Source organism: Artemia sp. Qi Xiang Cuo, chromosome 1 (genome assembly GCF_049724085.1).
Source record: "Artemia sp. Qi Xiang Cuo chromosome 1, ASM4972408v1, whole genome shotgun sequence".
Classification (NCBI taxonomy): Eukaryota; Metazoa; Arthropoda; class Branchiopoda; order Anostraca; family Artemiidae; genus Artemia; species Artemia sp. Qi Xiang Cuo.
In genome coordinates, this window is record NC_142794.1 from 39,821,209 (window position 1) to 39,843,822 (window position 22,614).

The 22,614-nt window shown below is 33.1% G+C and overlaps 1 protein-coding gene across 2 annotated transcripts in view; it reads right to left on the reverse strand.

Moving 5' to 3' along the window:
- The window catches only part of LOC148956298 (kanadaptin), a 504,001-nt gene that overhangs the window by 454,905 nt on the left and 26,482 nt on the right, over positions 1–22,614 (reverse strand). For both annotated transcript variants that reach the window (XM_089094865.1, XM_089094856.1), the window contains exons 2-6: positions 15,758–16,597; positions 13,282–13,453; positions 11,555–11,697; positions 4,092–4,252; positions 1,701–1,883 (exon numbers count right to left, since the gene is read on the reverse strand). In XM_089094865.1, coding sequence (XP_088950991.1) covers positions 1,701–1,883; positions 4,092–4,252; positions 11,555–11,697; positions 13,282–13,453; positions 15,758–16,556 — 1,458 coding nt within the window. In that variant the 5' untranslated portion in view covers positions 16,557–16,597. The remainder of the gene's footprint in view (positions 1–1,700; positions 1,884–4,091; positions 4,253–11,554; positions 11,698–13,281; positions 13,454–15,757; positions 16,598–22,614) is intronic.

Consider the following 22,614-nt stretch of genomic DNA (forward strand, 5'->3'; position numbering starts at 1 on the left):
CCTCTCATTTGATCTGCCATAAGCGGTCCAATTTACCCTGGAACACGTATTTCTCTGGCAGAGACTTTCTCGAAATGCCTTTGAAACCAACTCGAGACTTCGAAACCTATTTTTAATTCCTAAAAACATCTAATAATAACATTACACTACCACTCACCGATGTTATATATATACATATACATATATATATATATATATATATATATATATATATATATATATATATATATATATATATATATATATATATATATATATATATATATATATATATATATATATATATATATATATATATATATATATATATATATATATATATATATATATATATATATATATATATATATATATATATATATATATATATATATATATATATATATATATATATATATATATATATATATATATATATATATATATATATATATATATATATATATATTAATGTTTATTGGGGTGGGAGGATGTCGTAAAAAAAGATTTAAGGGAAATGGGGACTTCTTGGGAGGGTGTAAAGAGGGAGGCTTTAAATAGATTAGGATGGAAGAGGAGCGTGCGTAGCTGTGTTGGCCTCAGGCGGCTTGATACTGTCGTGAGTTGTTAGTAGAAGTAGCATCAATATATGAAACGGTGAGTCGAAGAGAAGGCGTATGGGGTTCGCTTGAAATAGCGTTATTTGGCGTATATAGTATGCTAAAAAACATTTCGCCGCCAATACGGTGGAGAATCCGTTGAAGTATATATACATCAGCCTTCCCTTACTCCAATTTGATTAGCTGGTGTGTGAAATTAGTTTATATTAAAGTTTCTAGTAAAGGCAATTCGCTTGCTAATTTTTTTCCCTGGAAAATTGAAAAATTATTATTCAAAGATTGAGTTTCTCGAAACAAAACTTGCGTTTTGTCATTGTATATTCCAAATACGTAATATGTTCTAAAAAAGGCCTTCTGATTTTCTAAATTTGATTATTATTAAGTTACTAGGGTACCAGGTCAATGTTTTGCTACGCAAGGACATGAAATTCACTCTAATAAAGAAAGACCTATTAAACAAAGTCTACAGTGTTTTTTTTTTTTTAGGGATCTTAAGATGATTGGTATTAATCATTTCAAGGTGTCGCCTCCCAAGAAAAGGGTGATAATTGCAATTTACTCCAATTCGCTCAAAACCGAAACGGTTTTTTAAAGATGTGGTCATGTTTTTCCTACCAGTAACAGCAGCGTATCTGAAAATTCTCCTGTGGTTTATTCCGTTTAATTTTTAAGAGCTCAAAGACATTTACGCAAAACTGGGGTCACTAGAATGCATCTTCATAAGCTTTTAATTTATCCTAAAAAGTCACATTAGGGAAGATTTTCTGGCATTTATACTTTTTTTCAAGTTAAGGTAATCAATATGTAAAAAAAAGAAGACAACAAAACAACGTACTGTGTGAGCGACTAAGCAGATTATAAAAATCGGCATAGTCATATAAGAATCACAAACTCATTCAATAGCGAAAAATTTGGTTCACCCATGTTTTCATTTGTGTTGATGCACCGATATCAGAAAAAAAAAACTACACACATGTTACTAGACTAAAGAGAAAAAAATTGTCCCTGTTTCTTACAATTAGCACAAGGAAAAACATGTATTCCTTGCTACATTACAGAGAAAGCAAGAATACCGTAAAGAAGCAAAATCAGTAGCTATACCTTCAATTTGGCAACAGTGGATTTATCAAAAACGGGGGTTGATTTAAGAGATGTCATGTAAGCGTCTAAAGAATCTTGACTCTCTTCCTCGAGCTTTTTTCTTTCTCGTTCATGTGCCGCAGCAGCTCCAAGCTGTTTTCCAATTGAATCAATCTCCGCTAGAACTTCACCATGCTTCTCTGTCTAGAAAAAACTCTTTGCTTGAAATTTGAACATAAAAAACTATTAGAAAATTAAATCTGAAAACGATTTCTTTTTGTCTTTTCTTCTTCTTGTTTGAACAGTAAAACCGTTCTTCTTCTTCTTGTTTTGGAGATGCTAATGCATAATTTCTATGTAATTCAAAGCCATGTGGCTGCTGTGTTCAGTCCCGGGCCCTGTATTGCCCAGCAGAAATCAATCCACTGTGCCACTACAGGGTTATTTTCCCAGATAAAATTAATTGGATAATTGTTTCTATGCTAAATGTTCTACCCAGAAAACGAGAGCCTGACAAGACTTTTCAGTGACTCCTACTCTGTCTGATATTTAGTTGTAACACAAATTAGCAATTGACAAATCAGTTCTTTCTTTTTTAAATTAACGTCTCATTTTTATTTTGCTATTTCTTCAAACAGAGTTCAATTTGGATAAATCTTTCAAAATATTTTTAGTCTTTTTTGTAATGAGTCTTTGTACAATAAGATAAATAGTAGGCTACGGATCAGAAAAAAAATAATGCTCTGTCGACAGCCAAAGAATTTTTGCAAACTTCAGCAGCTTTCCAAAAGCTCATATTTTACCAAACAAGGCCAATTGGTACTTTAAAATCATTCTCGGAGTCTAAGTCATCCTGTCTTGTCGGCCGACCATCTCAAAGACAAAGGGCCCATTAACGAATTCTTCCTGAGGACTGGTCATCACCGAGAGCTACTAAGAATATGTGGCTAGACTATGAAATCTGTCAAATTTTCAAAGCAAGTAGTATCACAGGGAGCTCTCAAAGCTGCCAAAATCATCAAATGACATTGCGTTTTAGCTAATTTTTAGAATTTGCATATATGCTAGAACACTTTTAGGGACTACACTTTCCTAAACTATAAAGGAAATTCTGCTCTGCTTAATCGAAAAAAAAAATTCCTGCTTTCTGATGACCCAAGTTTCATTAACACTGAATATCTCAATCTCCATCACAAATTGAGAAAAATGTAGAGGTTTTCCCAAGTTTTCCATGTAATTAGGAGTCAACTTTAAGTTTTCTACCGTTCATTTACTATCCAAGCCCTTCAAGTTTATGACTAGATCACCCAATCAATTCTAAATAGTTTGGCCAAACCCACTAAAGTTTATAATTGGCAGGATAAAGTTATCCCTTAAGGTGCCACATGGCCTCAATCAAAAGTGCTGAAAGAAAATCTAAGAACTAGCCAGCATTCCAAAAGACAATTATCATTTAATTAATTAATTATAATTATATTCTTTCCAGAACACCAAATAATAGAACAATTGCGGAAATTTTTCAAATTATAAGCACAAAAAAACTAAAAGCAAACATATTTTGCCCATTGAGGACATATGGGATGAGATTGAGCAATTTTTGAATTAAAATAATAACAAATAATTAATTACAATTAAAGATAATTAGTATCTGGAATGCATCCCTAGTGACTGTGCGGCTTTTCGCTTCGAAATTGGAGAATTTCCAGAATCAGCATCGGGATTTTAATATAAGAAAACTTTATTTCTAACTGTATTTACTGTGCGAATATGTCCGTTACTTGGCTTTTGAAGAGTTGCGGATAAAAAAAGTTAATTTTTTAAAAATTTAGATTTTTTTTTTCTAGAGTATTAGTCACGAAAGCTTTATTGTTTGTCACCTTAAAACTGTAGGAAGCAATTCAGTAACATAGAAATTATTGATGCTGCATTATACAGTTCTGCTTGTTTTTATAACATATTCATTGCTCTGGTTCTTTCTTACCTATACCGTATCAAGGCTGACTGGTAAACCACAGAGAATACCTGACGTTACTATTTTCTTCTCATTACCATTTGTCATAATAAAATGGTTTGAGACTAGATAGTATCATTCATCACTTTCAACACATTTATAAGAACAAATTTATTTAACAACGCCATAAATACAACAAGACGAAAACAAACAGATATTTTGCAAACTCGGCTAATAATAAGTTGTGCCCTCTACGTAGACCGAGAACGTTCTTTTCCCCTTTTTACCAGATATGAGAAGTACTCTCTTTTAGTCCCTTTTCTGTCTTCTTTGATCCCTTTTATTTTCTTATCCTACCCTTTCTTCTTTGGTTCAATTCCCCTCTTGTTCATTTTTAAAGAAACACCACAGAGGTCGTAGCTAAGCAACTAAATAAAATAAAATGATTTACTTATACTTACAAGAGATTCAAATGTTTCTACTATTTCTTCTAATTTCCCAGCTTCTAACATTCTCTTCCGCCTTTTCATTTCCAGTTCACCTGTCCTGTCAAGAAAAGAATCCTCGTCTGATGAGTAAAAGTCCTCCTCTTCTCGGTATTTCTCCCGTTTCGCTCGACTTTCTACAATATCAACCGTATATTACCTAACGGAATAGTATCACGTCTGGATTAATCATAAATTCATCACAAATGAACTCATCAACTTCATTTTAACAGAATACAAATAGTGGAAGAAGCAGTGGGGTCAATTGGAGGACACATACCATATGTCCCCTCCTCCTAGGTTTTGAAAAATATTTTTTTTGGGTACTTATATGATATATCCACTACCTAATATTCTTCTAATATGTTTTTCTGACGCTCAATCTTAATAAAATATACCTAAATATGATAAAAAAATATAATAAATTAGAAACAAATTTGGGCTATATATTTGCAAATTAGGGGGAAGGGGGGGGGGGGAGGGTAAAGTAGAGCGGCTCTGCATGCCTAATGTGTTAGGTACAATTATTTTGTATCTGTATATTATGTAGTAAAATTGTTTTCTAACTTTACACTGGCCAGTACTTTACCCCAACCCTCCTAATGTGAAAATTTATAGCCCGAATTATATATTTTCCATCTATTCTGTCACTTTTCTTTGTCTTGTCTCACGCTAAGTCGAAAGAAACTAACAAAAAAAACAAAAAAAAAACGGTTCTGCAAAGCGTTTATGAATGAGCAACTTGAGCGGTACGGGGCTTTATCATACAAGTACCCTTTTTTGGTATTTCCATTGGAAAACTGAAAAAAACACAAAAACTGCCCTATCCCATATTGAAACATACATTTCATCCCCCACCCCCTCCCGAATTTTGTGAATCGACACAACCAGCGGGAGAAGGGTTTCCTTCTGTAGATAAGAAAGTTAGAATTATATATGAGGACAGTAAAAAATAAAGAAAATAAAGGAAAAATAATAATTAAAAAAGAAAATTATGTATATAAGGAAGTTAGAATTATATATGAGGACAGTAAAAACTAAGAAAAAAATAAGAAAAATAAGAATTAAAAAAGAAATCTTCTGCAGATAAAGAAGTTAGAATTATATATGAGGACTGTAAAAAATAAGAATTAAAAAAGAAAATTCTGTAGATAAGGAAGTTAGAATTATATATGATGACAGTAAAAAATAAGAAAAATAAGAATTAAAAAAGAAAAATTCTGTAGATAAGGAAGTTAGAATTATATATGAGGACAGTAAAAAATAAGAAAAAAATAAGAAAAATAAGAATTAAAAAAGAAAAATTCTGTAGATAAGGAAGTTAGAATTATATATGAGGACGGTAAAAAAAAGAAAAATAAGAATTAAAAATGAAAAATTCTGTAGATAAGGAAGTTACAATTATATATGAGAATAGCAAAAAATAAGAAAAAAAAATAAGAAAAATAAGAATTAAAAAAGAAAAATTCTGTAAATAAGGAAGTTAGAATTATATATAAGGACGGTAAAAAATAAGAAAAATAGGAATTAAAAAAGAAAAATTCTGTAGATAAGGAAGTTAGAATTATATATGAGGACAGTAAAAAATAAGAAAAAAATAAGAAAAATAAGAATTAAAAAAGAAAAATTCTGTAGATAATGAAGTTAGAATTTTATATAAGGACAGTAAAAAATAAGAAAACAAATAAGAAAAATAAGAATTAAAAAAGAAAAATTCTGTAGATAAGGAAGTTAGAATTATATATGAGGACTGTAAAAAATAAGAATTAAAAAAGGAAAATTCTGTAGATAAGGAAGTTAGAATTATATATGATGACAGTAAAAAATAAGAAAAATAGGAATTAAAAAAGAAAAATTCTGTAGATAAGGAAGTTAGAATTATATATGAGGACAGTAAAAAAAAAGAAAAAAATAAGAAAAAAATAAGAAAAATAAGAATTAAAAAAGAAAAATTCTGTAGATAATGAAGTTAGAATTTTATATGAGGACAGTAAAAAATAAGAAAAATAAGAATTAAAAAAAAAAATTCTGTAGATAAGGAAGTTAGAATTATATATGAGGACAGTAAAAAATAAGGGAAAAAAATAAGAAAAATAAGAATTAAAAAAGAAAAATTCTGTAGATAAGGAAGTTAGAATTATATATGAGGACAGTAAAAAACAAGAAAAAAATAAGAAAAAAATAAGAAAAATAAGAATTAAAAAAGAAAAATTCTGTAGATAATGAAGTTAGAATTTTATATGAGGACGGTAAAAAATAAGAAAAATATATAAGAAAAATAAGAGTTAAAAAAGAAAAATTCTGTAGATAAGGAAGTTAGAATTATATACGAGGACGGTAAAAAATAAGAATTCAAAAAGGAAAATCCTGTAGATAAGGAAGTTAGAATTATATATGAGGACAGTAAAAAATAAGGAAAAAAAAAAGAAAAATAAGAATTAAAAAAGAAAAATTGTGTAGATAAGGAAGTTAGAATTCTATATGAGGACAGTTAAAAAATAAGAAAAAAATAAGAAAAATAAGAATTAAAAAAGAAAAATTCTGTAGATAAGGAAGTTAGAATTTTATATGAGGACAGTAAAAAATAAGAAAAAAAAATTAAAACATAAATGGAATAACTTTTGAAAGCCTTTGTGCGATATACAACTTATTTTTTCTTTTTTAGCTAGACAGGTTGACAGGCTAAAAGTGACTTTCAAGAGCTTCCTAAAAATATAAGTGAAAACTACACAGACCAAGAATAACAATTGACTCATAATGAAAAAAGACCATAGTGTGTTTCGATTTAGTTCCATACAGTTTCAATACGTTCCAAATTTTTCGCCTTAATACCCTTAGTTTTAATAGCAGCAAACCTCCAAGTACGCAATACGATAAATGTCTCAGTTAGACCCCGGCGCCGCGCCGATGAGGGAAGACCGGTGGCGGCGGGGCCAAAAACAGCGCGCCACGCCGCGCCACCGGTAAGATGTCGGCGGCGCGCCTTCGGCGCGATCAATGTTGACTGCAAACATTAATGTTTTCATCAGTCTTTCTCAAATCACAGCTTAAATTTACAACAGATTCGAGCCTATTCATGAGTTCAAAAATTTACAAGTTGCTGGCTGGAAACTGGTCTTCTTTGTTATTCATCAAGAGAAGTAGAACTCTGGTAGAGACAAAATGGCTGTGGCGTTTCAGAACCCTTGCTTAATACGAATAGTTAAAGTATCTATTAGCTATGTATTCTTAACATAAATAATTATCAAAATTAGTAGTTTTTTTCATCAAGTGTTACTGCATACAAAACTTCTAATACTATATCCTAAAATTCGTCATTTATCTGGGTAAAAACTTTGAATATAACTTTGAACCTAGAAGCTTAATTTTCTTATGATCCCCCTTACATTTATTTATTTTGTCACCTTTAAAAGAGTTTAAATGGGCGACTTCGATATTGATTGTTTTTTTTTTTTTTTTTTTTGCTCTTTTGGTTTCCTAAAAATCCGTATTTTATTAAAAAATGGTTTTTAATAAAATCTTAAAAAAAAATACATTTTAAAGTTTTTTTTGTTTTCTTTATAGAATATATGTCACGTAGGCCAAAGCTGAACTGCTGCTTTTTTAGTAATTTTGGCTGCTGTTTTGAATATTAGTCATTTTTTGTTTCGGGGATGCATTCCAAATTATAAACTGATAAATATCTATTATCAGTCACATTATAAACTGCATCTGAAAGGAGTAAATTTATCAAATTGAAAAATACATGATGAACACTTCACATGAGAACACTTCAATTACAATGAAACAAAAAACACTTAATGGTTTAATCGGTATGAAGAAAAATGAAGTGCCAGCTATTTTCTTAGGTAAAACATGAAAAGCTCATCCGTTTTAAATGTAATTAAATGAAATAATATGCAGACTGAAGTGGCTCCAGAAAGATGTAGAGATTTTCATCCTAGTTCGTCACTTTTAATCCAAGAAAAATGTTACGAGACTTAGTATCAGTTATTGAGTTTAAGCTTTTATTTCCAAATGCTCACAAAAATTACCAAATTTAAGAAAGTCGCCACAATAAGTCAGCTTAGGTCAAAATGCTCAAAGACTCCTCTTTAATCCCCACCCAGGTTCAAAGTTTCTGCTATGGTCATTTCCATGGAAATCTCCAAAGAGTTTCTTTTTAAAATAACTTTCAAGCGTAGTTAGGGGTATTCAGCCTTTTTTGCTTTTCTTCAAAGCTTTGAAAAAAGTGTTTTAACATTCCAAATGTTACATTTGTTATATTTGTGCGGATTTTTAGTCACCATTTTTGGCGTGACCGACTTTTTTAAACCACTGTAGTTAGATACGTAAGAACGTTGCAACATATTAGTACCCTGAGGTCATAAGACTGTCAAAGACTCCTCCTTGAGCCTCCCAAATTTAAAGCTTTTATTATGACCTGGCCCTTTAATGCAACTTGGGCGCTGGACCAAAGGAGCCATTATGAATCGAGCGCAACCTTAGGTGGGGATGTCGATATCGCTTTCGTCAAACCAATTCGTTTTAGTGTGAATCTGCCTGGTACATATGAATGAATGTTTTCAAAGTAAACCCGTTTCATCAATAAGAAAAAAACGGGTTGGACGCAGATGTCCCTTTCCCTTTGGACAATAAACCCATGCAAGTGCTGTATCAAGTATAGCTCACGAAAATCTTGTTAATTTTTGTCAACTTTTCAACTTTTTGGCATCCCTGCTTTCCAAAAAAAAAAAAAAAATCAAGGTACTATCACTTAAATATAATAAATCCCTATCCCCCCCCCCTCTGTATACCATCTTGATAGGATATCGTCTCTGCTTTAAATAAAAAAAAAATTATTAACTTGTTGACACCCCTTTATTCAAAAAAAAATAAATAAATTGAGGTATTATCATTTAAATATGATAGCTCACTACCCCCCCCCTCTGGATACCACCTTGATAGGATGCCGTCTCTGCTTTAAATTTAAAAAAAATAACTTTTTGAGATCCCTGCTTTCAATAAAAAAATTTCGAGATATTATTATTTAAATGTAATGCCTCCCCCCCCCCCCCTCTGGATACCACCTTGATAGGATACCGTCTCAGCTTTCATTAGAAAAATAATTTACTTAATAATTAACTAGGTCACTACATGGTTCAAACAAACACGCAAAATAACAATAAACAGCTTAGTGTTCCTTGAAAAAAAATTGAGGGAATGAGTAAAGGGGTACAAAGACAACAACAAAAATGTCGAAATTATTAAGATATACCTCAAATTATTGGAAAACTGAGTCATAGATTCGCCGTGGCATTCTATAAGATCCAAAGAATCTAGTTAAAAGGGAGCACACACAAAACCCAAAGTAGGCCAGTAGCCTATGAGAAATCGCAAAATACGCAAGACAATGAACAAGCCCTACTGGGGGGGCCTGGGTCTATCAAAATATTTCAATGGTTTCCCAGGGAATTTGATATCATTTTCTTCTGTCTCCACTTTAAATGAAAAAAATATTTATCTTTTTGGCATCCCTGCTTTCAAAAACAATTATCATTTGAAAATGATGGCCCTCTATCCCCCCTATAAGCAATAATTTACTATTTATTAATGAATCATATTTTGGGGGTAACATCTGGTTCGATCTTTAATTCCCTAACCTTGAACTTAGCTTAGTCTATAGCTAAATTTTGTCTCAATAGAAGGTTTTTTTTGGAAGAGAGGGGGGGGGGGGGAGCAAACATGTTTCAAAAACAAGATTGTATTTTCTATCAGGCGTTCAAGAATTGAGTATTAAACATTAAGAAAATCTTATCTAAATACAGCAAAAAAAAAAAAAAAAATCTGCAAACTTACAATTCAGCTGTAGAAACAATCTGCCGGCTGTCAATTTCAAAATGCAACTGAAGGCTGAAGCTGTATAGTAGTGAATGCATTCTATGATTCTATTCAACTTGAAAATAAAATTCTTGACTACGAATGATGTAAGAAATAGCGATTGGGAAACTGCATTCGAAGTGATTTTAACTCATTTCATAAAGACGATACTTTTTTTTGTCAACATATTAAGAACTGTGTATATTGTAATATTTGCAATTGCATATTGCATCTGTCTGGTTTTTATGCAAAGTAACAAAAGAGACGAAAATTAATGAACAAGAGAGTAGTGAAGAATTATGGTATGCAAAGTAATATATGGATGGGAAAGTCACTGGTGATAAATCGCTAGGGGTGACACCGTGATTGCGTGATTTTCGGGGATTTGGGGAACCAATTTTTTTTCGGGGTAATACCCAAAAATTCGGAAATATTGCAAGCCCTGCTTGATTTGTAATCAGGAAAATCGAAATACTAAACCACACGAGAAGAAAAAGCTCCGACTTTGCGGTTGACGCAATAGAGAATTGCCGCAAAATTAATTTAAAGTCGACCGAACGCCGCCGCCTCTGCCGGCGGCGTTACGACACTTCAGCGGCGTTCGACCGGGCCTCTCGTCGGCGGGGTGGGGTCGATCCGCCGGCGCGGCGCCGGGGTCTAGTCTCAGTACTGAAAGAAGGTTTTGATTTTCAGATTAAGATAAAAGATAGAATGATTTAAGTTAAAACCATAGAATGCAAAGCAGTGAAATAAAGCATAACTTTCTGACTAAAAGAAGACATATCCAAGCTCTTTATAAACACCTGATCCAAGAGTCCAAAGTTTATTTACAACCAAAAAGAGTTTGAAAAATATACCATCATATTTCCTCCGTATTCCTCCAATAAATCGAAAATAAACAGAACAATAAAAAACGAAAAGAAGAAAAAACACTAATAAGACAAAAAAAATTAATTTTTTTTTTTAGAAAATAGCAAATAAGTGATATTTCTATGGTTCTATATAGAGGTGGTATTTGCTGTAAACATTTCCAAAAAAAGCTTTCAACATGGCCCACAGAGATGATACAATAAAAAAAGATACAATTAAAATAAATAAAACTAAAAAAAGACAATAAATCGGAAATAAACAGAACAACGAAAAATAAGAAAAGAAGAAAAAACACTAAGAAGACAAAAAAACTACATTTTTTTAGAAAATAGCAAATAAGTGACATTTCTATGGTTCTATATAGAGGCAGTATTTGCTGTAAACATTTCCAAAAAACCTTTCAACATGGCCCACAGAGATGGTACAATGAAAAAAGATACAATTAAAATAAATAAAACTAAAAAAAGACAATAAATCGGAAATAAACAGAACAATGAAAAAAAGAAAAGAAGGAAGAACATTAAGAAAACAAAAAAAATTACTTTTTTCTTAGAAAGTAGTAAATAAGTGACATTCCTAAGCTGACTCAGACAGTGTATTAGAGGCAGCAGAATATGCAGTCAGAGAATAAATGCATGTTCTTAATAAAATCATGGGATTGTACTCTAATGCTATGACTTAAATAATAGCGACATAAAGAAAACACTTACCATGTTTTGCCTGTCGAAGAAGACCTAAATTATCCAGGATCTTACACGCTTCAAGGGCGCACTGTAAGACAACTTCTTTTTTCTTGCCTTTATGCGACGCTTCAGCTACTAGCTGGCGACCTTCATTGTTATCGACTGGAAGACTAAATGAAAAATCAGTTTAATAAATTATAATAAATATTATATACAATATAATAAATAATATAATAATATTTAAAATACTATAAATTATCATAGTAATAAGATTAATAAATCAGATTAATTAATAAAACATCCCATAAATCATAAATTTAAAATTCAAATGTACTTTAACTGAAACACTTCAAAAAGCTATAAGTCTTTTTGCAATTACGGTCACCTATCCATGCCTGAGAACATAGGTGCAAACGGGTTAGAAAGTGAATTTTAAGCTATTCTCCACTCCCACCAAGTGAATCAAAATCAGTGTTAATAAGTCCTATTTCGTTTTAACTTTCTAAAATTCTTCGGTTATTGGGCACAAAAGCTGGGGTCTATTCTCCTATAATATTTTACTCCCTGTAGTTTAGAATATAATGACAGATTCAGCAACCATCTGAGTAAGTACAGTTGATACAGAGATTTTAAACAACAAGTGTTTAACGTTCTTTTGTCTTTCTTTTTTAGCAGTTTCATATTTGATACCAGGATCTCAAAACTTTTTATTCTTCAAAATCGAAATTCAAAACTTTCATGTTTGAAAAATCCTGTCGTCAAACTCAGCAAGTCGTTACTATTCAATGTGTCAAAAAAACGGATTAAATTGGTTTCATAATAGCATTGCAACTAAAATCTTAACTTGCTTTATGAGGCTAAAGTGATGACAATAGTAAGGTAAAATTGTATTTTTTGATCCCCAAATTTTCACTTCATCTTGCAAACGTATCTTAATGTAATCAGCTTCTAATGGAAATTCTTCCTCACTAGACAGTTTTTTTCAAAGCCCATTTTAAATTTTTAGTTACTATGGACTGCACTCTACCTTTACAAAGGTACGGCGCACAGCACAACCATGATTGAATAACATTCATTTTTGAATTTATTCATTTTTCAAAAACCATTCCGGTTCCGCCCATGCATGGTTAATCACTGCTTAACTGTCTGAGATCAAGTCTGATGAAGTTTAAAAGCAAAATTCTAGTTTATCTTGTCTTTGTTCTATGTCAGTTTCACTCTATTTTTACACCCCACTATACCAATCATATTCTGTTGAATTATCGCCTGTCAACATTCTCCCTGATGTGTGACACAAATACGACTCATATATGCTTTTGTATAAGTAAATATAATAGGGAAAATAACACAAATGCAAATATTACGGTAAAATGAAGGAATTTGTGAAAAAAAATAGTCAAAAAAAAGTTAGAGAGAAAAAGCTAGATCCTACCCCTATCAAAGGAAGGAGAAGAGGTACTAAAGGTTAGGCTAGAAAGAAAGACCTCGGGTCTTTATTGAGGCTATGGTCTCTTCCTCCCTCATCTCTGTAAGCCTTTTCTCTCTTACTCCATTCTATACCTCTTTCTCCTTCCTTTGATAGGGGGTAGGATCTAGCTTTTTCCCACTAACTTTTTTCTCGACTTTTTTTTTTTTTTTTACAAATTCCTCCATTTTACCGTAATATTTGCATTTGTCTTATTTTACCTTCAAAAATTTGCAAAGCTGACAGGAGGGTCAACGCCAAGCTGGTTTATAGATCAGGTCTTACTTACGTTACCCGACAAATGTAATGTCCAGGAGCCTTTTCATTGACATCGTATTCCAGTTCATACCCTTCCCTTTCGAACCAACCTCGCAATGTTTTCTTTGGATCTTCAAGATTGAGCTCCTCGTTAACTGCATATGGGTTTTCTGCCAAATCAGTAGCTTCTTCGGCCTCTTCAGCTGGTAATAAAAAGATGCTGTTAACTCAAATCATACCGTCATAAATTTATCCTGAATTTAAAGAGATAACAGATTTATATTCCTAAAAAAATAAGGGCTTAATTTGTGTTTAAAAAAATTGAGTTTTCAAATAATAACACATTGGCAAAATAAATTTGAAAGCTGAGGCAAAAGAAAAAACATAAAAAACACAAAATAAATACCAACTTTTACTTTGGATTTTTAATTTTTATTTTGCGCAGCTCAGGAAATACTTGATACACTTTAATTTGTACTTTACACATGGAAACTGATATTTCCTTATGTTGTCATTCAGAAATAAGAACTAATGATCAGTATAACTAAAACATCTGGCACCTTTCAAAGTATGAAAGATCATCTCACCAAGAGATTATTAAAGACTTATTTCAAAGGTAATATTTAAATCTAATCACTTTTTTTATATATAAATTCGCTTTGATTACACAAGAGTAAAGTTGTATATGGTACAAAGACTATAATTTGAGGGAAGTCCCCTTCTGCAAAGACGCACCTATCAATTTAAGCCACTAAACGAATGTAATGCGGTTGAGGATCAGTTTGCACCTCTGAAGTTGGAGAGGTTGGTGATTTTCAATTCAGTTGTTTGAAGTGTGGTTTAGATTTGGGTGCAAGTGACGGAGTTGATTGTATGAAATTAACGAAGTTGATGGTGGACTTGTCCAAATAACTTGATTTAGCAGCTCAAATTGACAGTAGCGCCTTTAAAGAAGGTGCCCCCTCTTCCCTTTCTCACCCAAGAAATTGAAGTTTTCATGCCATATAGAACTTAACTCGTTGTGCTATCAAAGTAAACTTATATATAAAAAAGAAGATATTAGGTATAAACATTAACTTTGAAATGAACTTTAATAAACCCTTTGCAATGTTCCAGTGGCCTGCTAGCACTGGAGAAGGAGAACAATAATTAAGCAAGGAAAACTATACGAAAATAGCAGACCTAGAAAAAAAAAACACAACATCTGCACTAAATCTTCCTTCTTCCTAGAATTATTTGTTCCGCATTCATTTTTCTACTTTGATCAGATTTAAAAAAACCCTAATTTCTATATTGTTAGAAGGCGATAATTACTATGATTGTCGTTTATACACTATCTCAGTTTATATATCTTCAGTTTTGGTTTACACCTTAAAATTGAACTTGTCTGGAGATAGACTGTTTCCTGGAATATTTTTTGATTAATCATTTATAATTGATTAAAAGAAACATGCAGTATGATTTGAAGTTATTAGAATGTTTTCTGAATTTGGTAGTTGTTACAGTCTTAGTGCAAAAAAGGGGTATCAATCCAAAGCGAAATTGGCATTAAACTTTCTTCTATTATTACTCCCCCAAGAAGGGTTCAGAATGCTATGTCTTTCAAAGTTGCCATCCTCAATACCACTGACTTATCATTAATCTCTATGGGGGTTTTTTCTCTCATTAGAAGTAATTTTTCCTCAATTGACTTTTTACATTTGTTTCAGTCTAGTGGGACTATTTCTGGATATTTTAATCACAGCTTGCTTTTTAGAGTCTCAAAAAACAAAATCGCGCTTGAGAGTATCCATAAAGGAAAATTAGAAATTTCTCAAGGAATAATAGGAACATAGGAGTAGGAATAAAAGGAATATAGCAGAACATAAGGAACCATACTGAACAGTAAAAAAGGAAAAAATACGTAAGTTTTCTTGTTTTAATGAAAAAAGTCTTGACGAAAAATCAGATTTTATAGATTACCATTTTTAGTGAATTTCTTAAGACAAGTATTTGTTGGGATTTAACACCTGATGACGTTGATTTTAACCTCTTTTCTTTCGCACCGCTGTCAAAACTGTTCTGTTCTTCAAAAGCTTACCGTCCTCGACCTGGAGAGTAGCTGTAGTATCAATAGAGGAATCAATATATTTTTCCAACTTTATTGCTTAAACCATTCAATTTCTGTAACTCTTGCTCCACACGTTTGGAACTTTATTTTTCAGTCTGATATTCAAGCTAAGTATAAAACAAATGACCTACTTTCTTTCTCATTGTTTCGATTACATGGGATTACATCTTGTTCAACTAGAAATCTACATTGAGAATGAGTGGTGAGAAAGAGGTTCAATGTAATCTTTTGCGGCTGCTATACTACAAAAAGAGTAAGAAAGTCTCGGTATGACAGTGCAAAGCCCAAAAGTGTTCTCAAGTACACTTGAAAATACACTCAAGTATTCATGAAAATGGGAATTGGTTTCTAAAAGGGAAAAAATTCAAACAAATCGGGATTATATTTAAAAACTCACGCATTCCCCAAGAAATTCCCTCTTCCAGTTGTTTCTTCTCTTCAGGAAGCCTCATTTCTTCTTTAGCTTTAGCCAATTCTTCTTCCTTTTTCTTTTCTTCCAATTTCTGCATTTTCAATAGCTTTAGTTCAGTAACGCTTAATTGAGATTCAGGCTCTTCATCATCATGAGGACCATTCAAAATGAGCATCCTTTTACTTCCTCCTACTTTGAACATATGGCCAACCTTTAATGGCTGATATTTTTTTGGAATCACTTTACGACCATGCAAAAGCGTTCCATGTGTGCTACCCATATCGTACAGGTACATACCCTTTTCCATTCCAGGTATTTCATTCGCGCAATATTGTATAATACAATGAAAACGAGACACGGATAGATGTTGCATTGGAATATCACAAGTATCTGAACGTCCTACAACATAAAAAGGTTTTCCGCTTAAATCAACTTTTTCAACAATCACTCCCTCTTTGAGAACCTCAAGGCTGTAAGATTCAAATGGAAGTCCACCCCATTCGGGTTCTTCATATGGAAACGCTAGTGGTTTTTCTTCTCCAGCTTTACTTAGAGCAATTGTATTGATATTTATTTCTGACACTGTTGTCACTTCTTTATTTGGTACCTCTTCTTCATTTAGAACTGTGTCAAGCTTTACTGAAGTCTGCTTCAAAGGCTTTGCAATAACATGTTTTTTTCCAATCATGATCGGCATTTTGAACGGAGTTTTCTCCTTATTCTCGTCATCTGTATTGCTTGTTACATCCGCTGCAAGTGATCCAACTTCATATTTTGAGTCCATTACAATATTTGGATCTTAAAGTTCCACCAAAAACTGAATAGCTAAAATAGGTAGAACCAAAATAATTGATAGGTCGGTAAGATTAAACTGAAGCGCTAGAACACAAATATTTTATAAAAAAAAAGTTAAAGACATGGAACACTACAGAAGACTTATAAGACTGAAACCTCAAATCAGCAACCCGAGAAAAGTCATCACTGCCCTTGAGAACCGTCTATTTCAACATAAATAGTGATAAAACGGTAAACTCGCATTGATGATCAGATACATCAGGGATTATTCAACCGGAAAGACAACATCATAAGAGATTTTTTCTCATAGATTTACATACTAAAAAGAAAACATTCCCCAGGCTCTTTGTCTACCAAAAAAGGACTGCTTTGCATTCTATTTGATGACCTTTGCTTCGTTCGGGCAAAGACCATTAGTGGCTCAGGCCTTTGATCCCCCAAAAATGGCCCTCACTTTAGTTCAGTACCCAATCTATAGTATAATGTTATAGTATCCCTAAAAATCAGTCTTTTATTATATAAAATCTTTATATAACCTGTGTACATATGAACGTATTTCATTTTAAAAGACATGACATGGCCGAGATACATTAACGTAGAAGAGAAATACAATTTTCGCAGCCAAAAAAACAAGAAGAAAAGTCCCAATCGCTGCTCTTCATTACTGTCACTCTATATAAGAGGATACATCCCAGACCAGAATGCTATGAACGTCCTGGAATGCCCTCCAGGACACGCTCCTCTACACTGGAACAAAGGGGTGGCCTTTCCCAATAGTACAAAAAAAAATGCTAAAACGGTATGAAATACCGAAAATGTTTTTTCAGGTCTGGATGCATAAAAATTCATGGCAAGGGGGGGGGGGCACGTTCAACAAATGTGGCTTCGAGCGGCCCTCGCCTTCACCTGTGTAGATAATCATATTTATTTATCTTTTTTTTACATTAAAAATATTTCTGTAAAGGAAATATTTTTGTAAAAGGAGCTCTCCACCAAAGTACCCATATTGAGCATGTAGTGCAAAAATTGAGCAAAAATTTTCCAAATTGATCAATATTTAGGGTATGCTCAATTCAAGTGAAGTTCAGCATACAATTGCTATACTTCTGTTTGCACAATGTTTAACACAATTTCAGATGCACTTAGGATATTCATTCAGCAAACGAAATTTAATGAGGACATATTAGATATAAACAATACGAAACTCATCTAATCATTAGTGTGTTAAAACAATCATAATGACTGGTTAAAAAAAGTCACTGGCATAGCAAATATCAAACATATCTTTCAGTAATTGATAAGAATTACACACTACAAAAACATGCTGGACCTGGGCTGTCAGAGGTTTTGGCTTGCCCTTGAAGGATTGTTGGCTTGTTAGAATCAGGAAAACATTTACAATGTTCTTTAGCTACTTGCAGAGCAAATTGCATTTTAAGTTAGCAGCAAATTGTAGTCCTGTATAAAGGAAACTCCATGTTTGGCTGTGTCATTCACTACTTGTAGCTCTCTGACAATTGCTTCAGCCTTCACATAGGATTCATTATCTACCCAGGTCTCAGGATCTGTAGACAAGAAACTATCTGGAATGGAAAGGATATGGAAGAAGTTCCTTGTATTGTGTGTAACAAAGTCCTGTAGATTCTTGTTGGTGACTATAGTTTTGTCCACAGTGATAAACTTCAGTGGGTCCCCCCTTCCTTTTATGGCAGAGTACTTTGACCATCAACACTGTTTCAGTTGCATCATCACCCCTGTAAAAAAAATGCCAGTCCTAGCAGTTCTTTGCTAAGATACCACAGCTGCCCACACAGTTTCTTCAGTGCACTAGTTGCTGCTGGCAATCCACAAGTGAGGAGCTACATCATCATTACTAGAAGACTCCAATAACACAGTTTGATCCAGATTTGCTATTTCAAGTTGCTGTTTTGTCTTGAAGTAAAACTGGCTTTTTTTCTTATTTTCCTGTACTTTCTCCTTTTTTGTAAGTGACATGTCAACCCCTGCTATAACGCCTTGCCTTCCTTTTTCCCACCAGGCCAACAGGAATTGCTTGTCTTCCACAATTTTGATGAGCTGTAATGCTTCCTGGAGAGCTGCATCAAAGAGATCACAGAAAGCTTCCTTAATTTTTTCCCCATTGGCTATCTGAGTTGCTGTCCTTCTTGCTTTGTTTTCTTCAACCCTTCCCATCTCTGCACTAAAACTTCAAATTAGGCAACTACATGATCACTCTAGTGCATGTGTATTCTGGCTTTCTCCCAGAACATTTGAACATCCTTAATTACTGATACTGTTGCCTCATGTTTAGTCTTGGCTACTTTCAGCTTTGTGGCATGGAGCCTGAGAACATAACCAACCAATGAGAATATTGAACCATATAGATCTTCCAAAGCTGAACCAAGCAGGTACACTTCCTGTTTACTGCGTGTGGATGTAGAAATTGCCATGACCCACTGTAAAACAAAACATTTTATGTGAAAATGCACAGACACCTAATTGATTATTAATATATTACCCTGAATTCCTTCAGTTATCTCTTTATGTAACACATAACACCTGTTTTGTGTTAGAATTCACAATAAATATACAATTAACTAATAAATATATGTCCTGAACCAATGATTTTCTTTATAGACACCTGATTTCTATAACATTTGAGTATAATCAAAATTTGGGTGCCTTGAGCATACCCCAAACATGAAGTTATCCTAAAAATAAATGAAACTTTTTTCTCTATCATAGAAGAATAGTTGAGGATGGTGGGAGGCAGGAAAAACAATTTTTTTTTTAAAAACATACATAAGGACCACCCTAATTTTGATGTATATATCCTTTTAGTGTTTCAGTTGTATTGACACATTTTATAACTCCTGCAAGATGATAAAGAATATTTTTGGGAAGAGTGTCAGGTCTAACTCTGACAATCTGTCATTACCAAACTTATAAAAATATTGTAATGAACTATGTAAAAATATCAAGTGTATTTTGGTTTAATAAAAATCTTACCAAGCATGTTCTAAGATAATCTAAACTGTAAAATTAAATAATATAGTTTTATGTTTTATAATTAAATTTAGGTATTGAATAAATATAATAGAATTAATAATTTTAATAATTCAAACAGCAAAAGGAAAAAACTGATACATGAATCTATTTAGAAAATATTCAAAAACATTATCTAAACTAAATTAAAATTTACACATCTTGTAAGTTAAATGACCAAACTAGAACAAAACACTGGAAGAGTATTGGATCTGTTTTATTTTCATCATTGCAAATGAGGGTTTTGCTTATGAAAAATATTATCCTTATTCAGACGAAATGTGTGTGCTTTCTCATCATCAAAATTTAAGTCAGTGCTGCATAAATGTATGTTCATATTGACTTAATCAAGAATTGTTGATTTTTCCTGGGGAAACATGGGTTGCTAATGAGACACTTTTGATTTAAAAAATCCAAAAGTGTTCTGTATTTTTGAAGTGTCCTTTCCAGATCCTAGTTTCTCAGTGTCCCTCAAGGTGAAAAAGTGCTAGAAAAGCACTAAAAACTGTCCTGTTAATTTGCTGAATGACATGCTTTACATTTATTGTAAAGCTTAACAGACAGCTATAACCTTTTTTTTTACAGTTCATAAATCTTTAGATGGTGTTCAAAAACATTTATTATGCTGATACCTCTGTCTAGGTGATGAAGGATGTCTTTGGGGATGATTTGAATGAGTTATAGAGATATGCCTTAGTAACGCGCTGCCTAAGTAAAGAACAATGTGGGCACAATGTGTTTTTTTTTGTTTTTTTTTTCTCCCTACCCGGGCACTTTGTATCAAAGAAGTTGTCATAGAAACTTCGAAAAGGGCTCATTCGATTGGAAATTGGAGTGGCTAGTGCCCTTTTTAATAGTCGAAAGTGATTGGAGGGCAACTAGCTCCCCCCCCCACGCCCATCATTCCCCCAAACACATCCAATCAAAATTTTGAGATAGCCATTTTGTTCAGCATAGTTGATTTCAAGATAGAAAATATGTTTTGGAGGAGGACACTCCCCCACAACCCTCAGGGCAAGGGTTTTAAGTTATGCCCTGGGGTCATATAATGTTTTTATAGAAGGCGTTGTTGTAGAAACTTCAAAGCAGGCTCATTCCATTGGAAATTTGAAGGGCTAGTGCCCTTTTTAATAGTCAAAAGTGATTGGAGGGCAACTCGCCCCCCCCCCCCTCACGCCAATCATTCCCCCAAACACATCCAATTGAAATTTTGAGATAGCCATTTTGTTCAGCATAGTTGATTTCCAGATAGAAAATGTATTTTTGAGGAGGATACTCCCCCACAGTCTTCAGGGCAAGGGTTTTAAGTTATGCCCAGGGGGCATATAAGGTTTTTAAAGAAGGCGTTTTTGTAGAAACTTCAAAAAAAGCTCATTCGATTGGAAATACCCTTTTTAATAGTTGAAAGTGATTGGAGGGCAACTAGCCCCCCCCCTCCACACCCATCATTCCTCCAAACACATCCAATCGAAATTTTGAGATAGCCATTTTGTTCAGCGTAGTTTATTTCCAGATGGAAAATATGTTTTTGAGGAGGACACACCCCCAAAGCCCTTAGGGCAAGGGTTTTAAGTTATACCCTGGGGGCATATAAGGTTTTTAAATAAGGCGTTGTTGTAGAAACTTCAATGAAAGCTCATTCAATTGGAAATTCAAAGGGCTAGTGCCCTTTTTAATACTCGAAAGTGATTGGAGGGCAAGTAGCCCCCCCCTCCTTTTAGTAATATTTCACAAGAAAATTTATTTTACATTTCTTAAAATGTTGCTGTTTGCACGATAGCCATTTTGTTCAGCATAGTTGATTTCCAGATAGAAAATATGTTTTTGAGGAGGACACTCCCCCACAACCCTCAGGGCAAGGGTTATAAGTTATGCCCTGGGGGCATTCAAGGTTTTTATTGAAATCTTTGTCGTAGAAACTTGAAAAGGGGCTCATTCGATTTGACATTCAAAGGGCTAGTACCCTATTTAATAGTCGAAACTGATTTGAGGGCAACTAGCCCCCCTCTCACGCCCGCCTTTTGCCCAAACACATCCAAACAAAATTTTCCATGGCATCTGTAGTTTGGCCATTAGGGTTATAAAAGCTTATTATGTAGGCTTTTATATTATTCAGCCAAACACTGATACCAATTGCATCAACATCATTAGCAAAATCTGGAAAATTGATGCCACAGAATTTTATTTTATTTTTAACTAATAGAGCTACTCCATCTCCTTTTCTCTCTGATGATCTATCCTTTCTCAGGATAGTATATCCCAGAGACTTAATTTGTTGATTTTGGGTTAAATGAGTTTCCTAGAGGCAAGCAATATTAATGGAATTATTATTCATAAAAGATATTATTTCATTTAGCTTATTTTCTGTGAGTGATCTTACGTTCCACTGGAGTATTGATATGTGTTGTGTTGTTGATTTATTTTTCATATGACTGTGTATCAATGTTCAGCTTTGTTAACAGTAAAGCAAGATTTTTTTTGCTTGAATGAGCATATCATCAGGGATGTATCCCTGGGACACCCTAATACACTATCATCAGGGACACCCTCATATATCAAAATTAGGGTGGTCCTTATGTATGTATAAAAAAAAAAATTGTTTTTCCTGCCTCCCACCGTCCTCAACTATTCTTCTATGATAGAGAAAAACGTTTCATTTATTTTTAGGATAACTTCATGTTTGGGGTATGCTCAAGGCACCCAAATTTTGATTATACTCAAATGTTATAGAAATCAGGTGTCTATAAAGAAAATCATTGGTTCAGGACATATATTTATTAGTTAATTGTATATTTATTGTGAATTCTAACACAAAACAGGTGTTATGTGTTACATAAAGAGATAACTGAAGGAATTCAGGGTAATATATTAATAATCAATTAGGTGTCTGTGCATTTTCGCATAAAATGTTTTGTTTTACAGTTGGTCATGGAAATTTCTACATCCACACGCAGTAAACAGGAAGTGTACCTGCTGGGTTCAGCTTTGGAAGATCTATATGG